This window comes from Morone saxatilis, unplaced genomic scaffold (assembly GCF_004916995.1).
Source record: "Morone saxatilis isolate NCDOM2014 unplaced genomic scaffold, NCSU_SB_2.0 Contig2, whole genome shotgun sequence".
NCBI lineage: Eukaryota > Metazoa > Chordata > Actinopteri > Moronidae > Morone > Morone saxatilis.
Window position 1 is genome coordinate 13697323 of NW_023339762.1, and position 11178 is coordinate 13708500.

Here is an 11178-nt window from a genome sequence, read left to right on the forward strand (position 1 = left end):
TCCTCCTCCGTTCGACCAATCAGAATCGAGCATTTCGTAACTCCGAGTTTAACTTCGTATTGCGAAAACTTTATGTAGCCTAATGAGAGAGGGGGTCATCTTCAGTGTTTTTATGTTACTGGCAGTGGTGTAAGGAGTATCCACTTATTATACTGCATTGGGAGTATAAAAAGGCACTCTGTATCGTTTATTAGTATCTTGATTTTTTTTTCCTAGGATGGCCAAGGCATGACACGGTTGTCCAGTTTTCATGAATGGATGGAGTAAGGAATACTTGATTCAAAATGCATAATTTAATATAGGCCAGTATAACAATACACGTGGGCCATAAGTAAAGAGTATACCTACTTTTTAGTTATAAGTTGTTGAAAAGTGGAGAATCTGCTTTTCTGGGACAAATTTGCATGTGGCCTTAATGGACTTAGACGTGTTTGGATGTTAATCGGTCCTGTCTGCATGTCAGTCGGACAGCACGTAGTCGTCCTGGAATAAACTTTAAAGCATGTTTCCAAAATAAACTTGAACTTGTAGTTGCCTCCCTTTGTCTCTAATCTTGGCTAATAGTAATACTGACGGTTGCTGCAAGTAGGAATGTCCGATTTTCCAACACTTTAGTTAAATTCCAGAAAAAGCAGCAAACTGCAATATATTCTGTGTCTATGATTGTAAGCATCAAAAAGATACGTTAATCAGCAACAGACTACAGATGCAGTATATGTTTATGGCTTTTTCTGCACATTTCCGGACGGACATCACGTGTAGGTAGCAGGTTTGAGATCCTTATTATTAGTGTATTCAATATCTAGAAACCTTTACACAAGCTACAACAAAACCATCATCATCATGACTTTGCTTAACTGTAGGTCTATTCATCAAGCTGGTTTGACTTGTTCAGATTTTGTTTACATATAGCCCAGTGTCCTGATGATTTCATAAATAGGTCTGTAAAGAAGTAGGTGCTTCCAGTTTCTACTACACACACAATGCAGCGCGAGAATAAGCTGCTGTGCCATAAAGAATAAACAGTCATGTCCTTTGGAGCAGTTTAATCCCACTGTAATGAGACCATCAGGTGGTTTATATTCCCTACACAGGCCCAGCCTCACCCTCTGCACACCTGTTTATGTGTTACACAGAAAAGAGACACTAGTTCTATTTTGAGCTGAACATTTTGGTTATATCCTAAATTGGAAAAAGAAAAGGCATGACATGAGATTAGTGGTGGTTGGCTGGCAGTTACAGGTAGTTTTTACATTTAGAAATTACTTTTAGTTCACATAGTATGTTAATCTTCTTGACCAAAATGTATTAACACAGTAATTTGGTTCTTTTGAAAGGTGGATACTGTGTTCAAAGACGCTCGCAGAAAGAAAACTGTATGTGTGACCATTCTGACAGAAACACAAACAGAGATATACTCTGACCTACATTGTTATCTGGTTTATGAAATCTAACAAGGATGACTAGGCAGCTATAAAGCTGATAAAATGATTGGGCAAGAAGCCCAATGCCAATTTAGTTTACAGCTTCTGGAAGTATTACCTGTTATAAATATGAATTAAGTCTGGGTCTTCGTGCCTGTTTGATTGAGGGACCACAATCGTGGCACTGATAATGCGTGCAGGATACATAAACGGCCCAACCCTGTCTCCTAGAAATTATATTTATATTATTTAAGGCTCCATAAAGGATGACTATATCACTGGTTATTAACAAACAGTCTACTTCAATTATCAGTTTGACCTAACATCAGGAATAGCTTAAAAGATAAAGCTGTGTAAGTACTATCCAACTGGGAAATTGAGTTGACGATTGATACAATAATATGAATGAAAAGAAAGAAACAATCAAACAGACATAAAAATAACTAAGTTCCTACCCACAGATTGTAGCATCTACCCCTCAAAGAAAAAATAGCACGTTCTTTACCTGGCCTGAAACATACAGTAAGTTTGTGAAACTGACAAAACAGATGTGTTTGAACTGATACGATACACAAACATTTCCTCCCTCTTGTCTGTCTGAAATGTAATGAAACTGTGCCCGAGGATTATGACTGTAGATGACATCTTGTTTCTCAAATCAGCTTCTCCAAGCTCCAAACAGTACAGTGTTGTTGACCTTTGTCCTTTTCCCCATCTTAAATATGGAATTTGCCAAGTGGTTGCCAGGGATCAGCTTGCAAAGTTTATATCTGCAGCCGCACGCATGTACATTGTCAGATACAGTGCAAATCACAGTATGGTTCTGGGTACAGTGTGAATATTTGATTATTAGACTTCCATTAACAACATTTTTCTAATACTGGATTTAATAAGTGTACATTTCACACTAGAATATACATTCAGCTCATTTTCATCTAGTTAGATCACCATGTGATAGTCGGTGACCGTCAAGCATATCTGTTTGTTGAACATTATTTCCTCATTATAGGGCTGCAAATCACAAGCTAATATCAAATCCTGATTCAGACACTGAGAGAGATATGTCTATTTATTGTTTGATTATTTGCTAAAAAAACTACATACACAGTGTTTTTCTACACAAGACAACTGTACAGGAGTGTTGATTCAACTTTATGGTCTTCTTGGAGGTTGTAGTTTGCCGTGCTTTTGTATTTTATTGCATATACTAAGAGTTGTTTCTAATATTTTGTGCACCCCTTTAATATCAATAAGGGTAGATGGTAAATATTCATTTTAGTTAGGTGTCCCTAATAAACTGGCAACTAAGTGTATGTGCTCGCCATGTTCAATCACAGTGATAGATACTTAAGGAAACATTATATAAAGTGACATCCAATCTGATACCATTGTCACTTAATATAAGTGATCATTAATCTACCTACCTTGAGTCAGACGTAATAATCTCAATAATTCAGATATATACTTCCATCAGTTGGTTTATTTTATCCGGCTTTTAGTTTGAGGCTTCATTTCACCTGCTTCACTCCAGACGGCAGCAGCAACACAAGCAGACCAACAGCACCAACCAGTGTCAATACAAATACTGACAACAAAGAATTATTATTTTTATATTAAAGGCATGAGTTAATCTCTGCTGTGTGCCCTGGCCTTTAAGGACACCAACTGAAGGCGCTATAATAAAAAAATGTATGTAAAAAACATTATATGACACCGTCTTCCCTTTTCTGTCTGATATCTAACATCAGTCATACAGTAAATCAGTCAACAAATCTAAATGCTCTACTACAAAAACAGTACAAAACACTACTAAAATGACACATGAAATGAATACATAAAAAAAAAGAAGCCTGTGGAGAGATACTGATCAAATCTAACAGTTTGTTTCCTCATTTAACTGAATCAGAGGCAGCAGTAGTTCAGAGTGCGTTGTGTTTTGGCTCCTTTGGGGGGCGGTATAGTAACATTTTAAACCAAAACACCTGAGCCAGGACGCACAGTTTTTCACAATGATTGATTTAAATCATGCTTTTAGGGTCCTAATTTAGTTAGATTGTTTGTTTGTGTACATTCAACTACAATTAAAAGGGATCCTCAGTAGCTAATTAGAGGCCAAAATGCTTGGAGGAAGAATCAGCAAGTGTCTGATTGTGTTTAAATATCTGTAGGGAAATTTGTTTTTTCACATGGAGAGAAAGAGAGAAAGAAAGAGAGACAGAGAGAGAGAGAGAGAGAGAGAGAGAGAGATGCGATTGCAGCACACACACACACCCACACACACACACGCCCGCATCTCCCAGATGAAGAAGGGTCCTCCAGCTTCAGCTCCGCGTCGTGAGTCGGTGAGTTGTTTCTCACTCCTGCCTGCACCATTTCCACAGCCTCCTCCACCGCCCGAAGTCTTCCTCTTCTTACTCACCACAGCAGCAGCTGAACAGGCTTTGCGATTCAGTTACATGATGAGTTCATCCATGTCTGGTGATTTTTATACAGGAGGAGGAGGATAAATCTGCGGAATGTGGTGCTTGGAAATAAATGATCGCCACTGGAATGACAGGATACATGGAGACAACACGAGACTGCGCCTGTGACAAACTTGTGCAAGGTAAAAAACACAATTTATACTATAGACAAACATTAAGAAAACCTCCCCTATAGGCTACTGTATTATGGAACTACACACCTTACCTTAGGGCGCTGTATTGCTCACCTGGGATCTTTTGCTAAGGAGACACAGTTCAGTTCTGCTTACACATTAGGAGTTTAATTAAAGTTGCTTGTCTGAACAGAAAAGAAACAAGACACAACTTTGCTTTGTGTGTTGCCTCAGATGTTCACACCAGGGTGCATGTATTACACACACTGACTCAATCTTTATATTCACACCCTGCACTGGAAAAGGCCTGCTCCCTCTGCAAAATGCTCAGCTCCACACATTATAGTGTAGGTGGTTCTTCCTGTGGTGGATGTAAGTGGCATTTTACTATTGTAGTTAGTTGACATGGAGCTATATTTCAAACTATAACTGCGTCAAATCTTTATGGGCTCATCATACAGTTTGTTTTGTATGTAAAATATAGTAGTAGTAGAAGTATAAAGTGGCATGAAATTTAAATATTTAAGAAAAGTGCATGGTATTTATACAGTACCTGAATTAATGTCATTATTACTTCCACTTCTTATTTCTACTCATGTCATTTAGGGAAACCCCCGGGAGGTCCCCGGAGAAGATGGCATTCTGGAGGAGAAATACTCACATTGGTAAGAATTAATTTTTTTCTAATCTTAAACGATGTAACAACAGGAAGAATTAATTTATTGTGGAGGGTAACCGGTTGCAGGTTTGAGGTGTATAAATAATCCTGTCACTGCAGTGCACATCACACACATGTTATTCATGTGTGTGATGTGCATTTGTAACATCCTGTAATCAGTATCTGCCTCACACACACACACACACACACACTGAGGTGACCTTGTGGTTGGCAGCAACAGACTCAGATTTACATTTTTACAATCGTATTTAAATTCCTTAGCAATATATATTTTTAAATTTCCTCAAAAGAAGTGAGAGGGAACTTCAGATAGAGTTATTATGTTCATTGTTTTGGCAAGAAACATTTCCTGTAATGAAACTGATCATTTAAAAGCTTCCTGTGTCATTGGACTCTAGAGGAATATGGTCTGAAATATTGCCTGAAGCATCTGCGAATCATTTCACTGTATGATTTTACTGCTCAGACTCACAGGCAAGAGTCTGCTGAAATAAAAAGCTCCTTCAGAAATAAGTCTGTTAAAAAACAGGTAACTTTGAAACAATATTGCATATACACATCTTCTAATTAAATGGTTAAGTAGACCAAAGCCTTTGAACAACAACAAAAGCCTTTCTTAATAATTAACCTTCGTAGTAACCGATAGTAGGACAAGGCCAGTCTGTTGTGTGAGAAGGTCTATCCTGTTGCAGCTCTGTGCATGCGTGTCATGCATAATTCAACAATGATTTAACCTCATTTGGAAACAACAGATCTAGCAGAGTGCTCCTTCAGGCATTGCTCTGTGTTGAAAGTTTAGAGTTTTGATAAATGGTTTCCTCATGTTGCAGGTGACTAGTATTCTTTGGGACGTGTGTGAGTGAATATATTACCGGTTAAGACCGTTTAAAAACCATGACTGAGCATGATGATGAACCTCAATCCATCATGTTGACGTATGAGATGAATACCAAAGATGTAATTGCGGATAAAGTCTTAATTTCTTCGTAAAAAGGGTCAGGCTCAGACAGAGTCCACATGCCACAGACACTGTTATAGCTGTAGGCTGTATTATCAAACCCATGAAGTAGACTCACTCAAAGAGACGTTTAAAGCCTCCTGTTATAAATCTTAGCAAATTTAAAGCACGAAGATTGATACCACCCTCATGTCTGTCCACTGAATATGAAGCTACAGTCAGGAGACGTGAGCTTGGCTTGGCCTAAAGACTTGAAACGGAGGGAAAGAACTTGCCTGGCCAGAACCTCTAAAGCCAGGTTGCCAGGCAACCAGAAGAACCTCAGGAAGTTATGAAATAGTCGATCTGTGAAACCACAACTTGTCGTTTTTATTTGACTTAACAAATGTGATATATTGTGATAATAAGTGAGCTTTGTGCTGGTAAGTGGATTTCTCAGGACACAGCCGGTTTTCATGCTAAACTAAGCTTACTGTAGCTTCATATTTACAGTACAGACATCAGAGGGGTTCAATCTTGTTATCTAAATCTTTGCAAGAAAGCTAATAACAACAATAACAATAACAATAATAATAATTTTAAAAAGCCTGCATTTCAAACTGGAGGTTTGGAGAGAAGTGAGCATTTAGGAGGGAGAGAGGTCTGTCAAGTTGCATATTGGAAATGTAAGATCCAGTGTTTTAGAGCTTGATCCATATTAGGGACTAAAAGTCAAGATACCCTGGCCTCTACTGCTTCAATGCTGCTCGACCATTACATTTTAAATCTGTCTCTTGTGAGTCCACTCACTTTATGAAAGTGCAGCACAAGATTGTTGGGATTCCTGTTAAAAAATGTAGGAAATGGGGTGATAACCTTTGTCTGAAGTAATAAGTAGCCTAACGAAGAGGGAGACATTGAAATTGTAACATCAAGTGAATTGAGACAGTCAGTATCACATTGTGAAATTAAAAAAGATTGTGGACTGTGTTGTTGTTCGAATGAAGTTTCGACATCAGGTAGGTAGTCAAAACACGCCACCTAAACCAAAAGGGCAAAACAGGCAGGCAAGAAGTATAAAAGGCAGGTAATAGCAGGCTGGAACGAGAGGACAAAAGACTGGCCCGCTACGCTTTGATGGAACAATAGACGATCTGGCAGAAAACAAAAGGGGAAGTATTATAGGGAGCCAATGAGAGAATTGGGAGCAGTTGTGCAGGTGGGTGTGGAGGTCAGGTGATGTGGGAACACGGGAATATACTGAGCACTATACTGCAGAAAGGGAATGACAGGAGATATCAGTGACTGGCAGACAACAACAAGGCAAAAAGGTTCATAACTACGGTGGCCTTGAAGTGCAAATCACAACAGCAAATTGTGTTTTTTTTATTTGTTTTGTTATTTGTTGTTGTGTTTTTCTGTTTGCCATTATCTTTTATACTTCAAGGCCACCGTACATAAAAAAATTTTGTCTTTTGAATTCATAAATATTAACATAACAATCTCCTCAGTTTCTCAGTATAATATTTGCATACACTATAAGATGTATGTGGTTGTGCCCATCTGTTAAGGAAAAGATGGAGCTTCATGTCATCTTGCATATGAAAATTAAAATTCAACCTCCATTGTTGAGACTTTCTGAGGGCTCTGACTTCACCCCATGATAGTATTTTAATAGCTAAGGTTTGATGAGGCCTTCAACTTCAACTTTATAGCCATTTTGTATAAGCTTCACTCAGTGGAAAGTCTCATTTTAAAATTAGATGGCGAATTCATGATACCTGAGTAAACTTGGGTGAGATCTTGACATAGAACAGAATTAAACCAAATGAAATATTGTTATGCCTAAATGTATTGATACCTAGATTGTTCTTGTATAAATAACTGATGAATGCTGCACCACTGTGCTGGTGTTTTTTTCCTTTAAGTTTATGGAGTTGTATAGTTCAAGGGTGAAGATGGCAGCAAGTCACAGACCTAAGTGAAGAGAGTATGTGTGTACAAGTAGGAATTAAGTTTTATCTTAAATCAGTAACTATAGATTAAGGGTCAGTGTATTTTGCAGCCAACAGATTTTTGTTTTGGAATGAGAAAAACCAAAATCGTGTTACGAGCTGTTTCCCGACTACCATTTATAAATATGGAGAACAAAATGGGTAATTTCTTCATTTCCAGTTTTTTTCAAAACAAAAAAACAGAAAATGGGTTGTTTCCCAATTTAGGTTTTCCTATTTCTAAACAAAAACCAATTGATTGTAAAAAGTATTATATTAATTTTATTTACGTGTAATTGTATTAACTTGATAGTGACTCTTGTGTTCTCTGTATGTAGAGAAGGAACGCCATGTGAAAGCCAATGCACAGGAGTACAATGACAAGTTCTCTTATGCTGTAAGTAGAAATCAAAATGACATTCGGGTTGCTTTACCCGTATTGTAGGCTTTAGCACTTGATCAATTTCTAACTGTGTGGTTCTTCAGGACAACCGAATCAAAACCTCAAAGTACAACATCTTCACCTTCCTGCCCATCAACTTGTTTGAGCAGTTCCAGAGGGTGGCGAATGCTTACTTCTTAGTGTTGTTGATACTGCAGGTAGGAGATCGCTTTTATGAATGTAGTGTTTTATTTGGAAATTTTGTGAAACTGAGGGACCTGGTTTTTATTTTCATGTAGGTAATTCCAGAGATTTCCTCTCTGTCCTGGTTCACAACCATCGTGCCTTTAGTGTTGGTGTTGGTAATCACGGCTGTCAAGGACGCCACAGATGACTACGTGAGTTCAACTCTTTACAGCTCTTATGAATGCTTTAACATTTTTAATTTAATTAAATTTTTTTATTTCAGTTCCGACACAAGAGCGACCAGCAAGTCAACAACCGGCAGTCTCAGGTTCTCATCAGGGAAAGGTACTTAATTACTTCCCTCTGTCTTTCCCTTTTTAATGCAATGACATTTATGTAATTTAATCATGAGTTGTTTTGTTTTTTTCCAAGTTTGCAGAATGAGAAATGGATGAACGTTCGAGTGGGAGATATCATCAGACTAGAGAATAATCAATTTGTTGCTGTGAGTAAATTGTGCTTGTTCATTTTGTTTTAGCTTTCATTAGAAGATGTTCAAATTCTGTCTTTTGTGTTTGCATATAAGAGAGAGAATAGTCAGCAAAGGTTAACAATTAAAGATTTCTTTCTGGGAGACCCAGGGGCTGCTGAGTGCTCTTGCAAGATTGATTTATTGCCTTTTCTCACTTACTGAGGGTTTCATATTGGTTTTACACACAGGCAGACATCCTCCTTCTCTGTAGTAGTGAGCCCTATGGACTGTGCTATATTGAGACTGCAGAGCTAGATGGGTAAGTGCCGCACTATGCCAAGGTAAACTGCAACTGAGCAGAGTATCAAATGTGTGAGGAAGGAAACTGTGAAATTAAGATTCTTGTTGTTTTTGCAGAATTTTAAAGTGAATGTGATTTTTCTTGAAAAAATAAACAACAGTTTACCATAGAAGACTGCTTTTTTCTCATTTCTCCACAAACAGAGAGACAAACCTGAAAGTTCGTCAGGCTTTGACTGTCACCTCAGATTTAAAAGATATTACAAAACTGATGGACTTTGATGGTGAGATGATTTTTCCATTTGTGTTGCATATCACTTGTGGATCCCTAAGGTTTTCTGGACATGTTTACTTCAGAATGATTATTTGTGTTTTGTTGTCTGAATGGATGTCAAAGAATTTTTGGTAACGCATGTTCCCTTTTGCCTAAATGTGTGTTTCCTTTTGTATTTTACTGGTACACCAGTACAAACATGTACATGTTAAACTGGGAAGAATCACACTGTACGTTGTGGACCAAAATCCTTTCTCCTGCAGTGATGATTGATGCTGATGGGACTGCCTTTGTTTTGCTCCTCAGGAGAAGTCATTTGTGAACCACCAAACAACAAGCTGGATAAATTTACAGGAACTTTATACTGGAGAGACAATAAATACCCTCTGGATAATGAGAAAATGCTGCTGCGAGGTTGTGTACTCAGAAACACTGAATGGTGCTTTGGAATGGTTATCTTTGCTGGTATGATAATTTTTCATTTTGATGCTTTTATTCTCCACATCCATTAGTGTATTATACCTTTGTTTTCTCTGACCAGCTCAAAACTCTCTTGTTGTTAATGTTCTTTCAACAATTACAGACGTTTCGTCTCTCCAACAGGGTTGCAAACCAAACTGATGCAGAACTGCGGAAGGACTACGTTTAAAAGGACTAGTATTGACAAACTGATGAACACTTTAGTTTTATGGGTAAGCTTTTTTTAGATTTTAAGAACAGGAAGAACAAATTGTTCATATCGTATTCAACCTTTTTGTCCAGAAAAGAAATCCCGAAAGCAATATCACTATATGTAAAGCTAGTGGTCAGGTGTAAAAAACAAAACAAAAAAGGTTCTACTGATTCAATATCAGCCTTATAAAATGTACAAATATTACATTTGACCTTACACTTGTGGTAAATCCATTACATTAAAATGCACTCCTATCAAGTGCAGTTTGTACACACCCACACAGACCTGAGAAGAGGTATAATCACACATAATAAGTGAAAACATATGTGTACAGTGCATGCACCATGACTGTGTAGAATCTTTAAATAAAAGATGCCACATATTGTTTTATTTATTACACATAAATGGGTATAACAGACAAGTCTTTCAAAATAAACCTAAAATAATGATCTATATTTCAGATCTTTGCCTTCCTCATTTGTATGGGAGTTGTTTTGGCCATTGGAAACACTATCTGGGAGAGTTGGATTGGCAGAAACTTCCAGGTGTTTTTGCCAGGGGAGGAGTTTCAGAGCAATGCTGTTTTCTCTGGTTTCCTCACCTTCTGGTCCTACATCATCATCCTCAACACTGTTGTGCCCATCTCACTATATGTCAGGTAAGGACAAACCTGTTACACATATAGTCTACAATTTCTAAATGTACAAGTATTTCTTAGCATAATTTTTTTTTCTGTGGATGTTCTATGTTCCTGTTAAAATGATGTCCAATAAAATGTATGAATAAACCTTCCTTCAGTGTGGAGGTTCTGCGGCTCGGTCACAGTTACTTCATTAACTGGGACCGGAAGATGTTCTGCAGGCAGACGGACACTGCGGCGGAAGCTCGCACCACCACCTTGAATGAGGAGCTGGGCCAGGTGGAGTTCATCTTCTCCGATAAGACGGGCACCCTCACGCAGAACATCATGGTTTTCAGCAAATGCTCCATTAACGGACAGACATATGGTGTGGAGATTTTTGAATACTTTAATCCAATATATTAGTGTTCTAAAATCAGTCTCTTCCTAAAATTGGATTACCTATAAATTAAGAAATAATTCACACAAATATGACTGAATAAGTAAAGATCCAGTGTGTAACATTTAGGAGGATCTATTGGCAGAAATGGCTCTAGATAGGGCCTTTCGAGTTTTGAGTTTCGTGGCCATCACGGTTTCTCCTACACACTCCATCACCATTCTCATTTCCAGGTTATCAAA

General features: G+C 37.9%; 1 protein-coding gene across 1 annotated transcript in view; it reads left to right on the forward strand.

The window, feature by feature from the left end:
- Positions 1 to 4631: 4631 nt before the first annotated feature.
- The window catches only part of atp8b4 (ATPase phospholipid transporting 8B4), a 14011-nt gene continuing 7464 nt past the window's right edge, over positions 4632 to 11178 (forward strand). Inside the window, exons 1-12 of the mRNA XM_035664852.1 lie at positions 4632 to 4685; positions 7969 to 8027; positions 8117 to 8230; positions 8312 to 8410; positions 8482 to 8543; positions 8631 to 8703; positions 8919 to 8989; positions 9175 to 9254; positions 9551 to 9709; positions 9848 to 9936; positions 10379 to 10575; positions 10716 to 10924. Coding sequence (XP_035520745.1) covers positions 4655 to 4685; positions 7969 to 8027; positions 8117 to 8230; positions 8312 to 8410; positions 8482 to 8543; positions 8631 to 8703; positions 8919 to 8989; positions 9175 to 9254; positions 9551 to 9709; positions 9848 to 9936; positions 10379 to 10575; positions 10716 to 10924 — 1243 coding nt within the window. The 5' untranslated portion in view covers positions 4632 to 4654. The remainder of the gene's footprint in view (positions 4686 to 7968; positions 8028 to 8116; positions 8231 to 8311; positions 8411 to 8481; positions 8544 to 8630; positions 8704 to 8918; positions 8990 to 9174; positions 9255 to 9550; positions 9710 to 9847; positions 9937 to 10378; positions 10576 to 10715; positions 10925 to 11178) is intronic.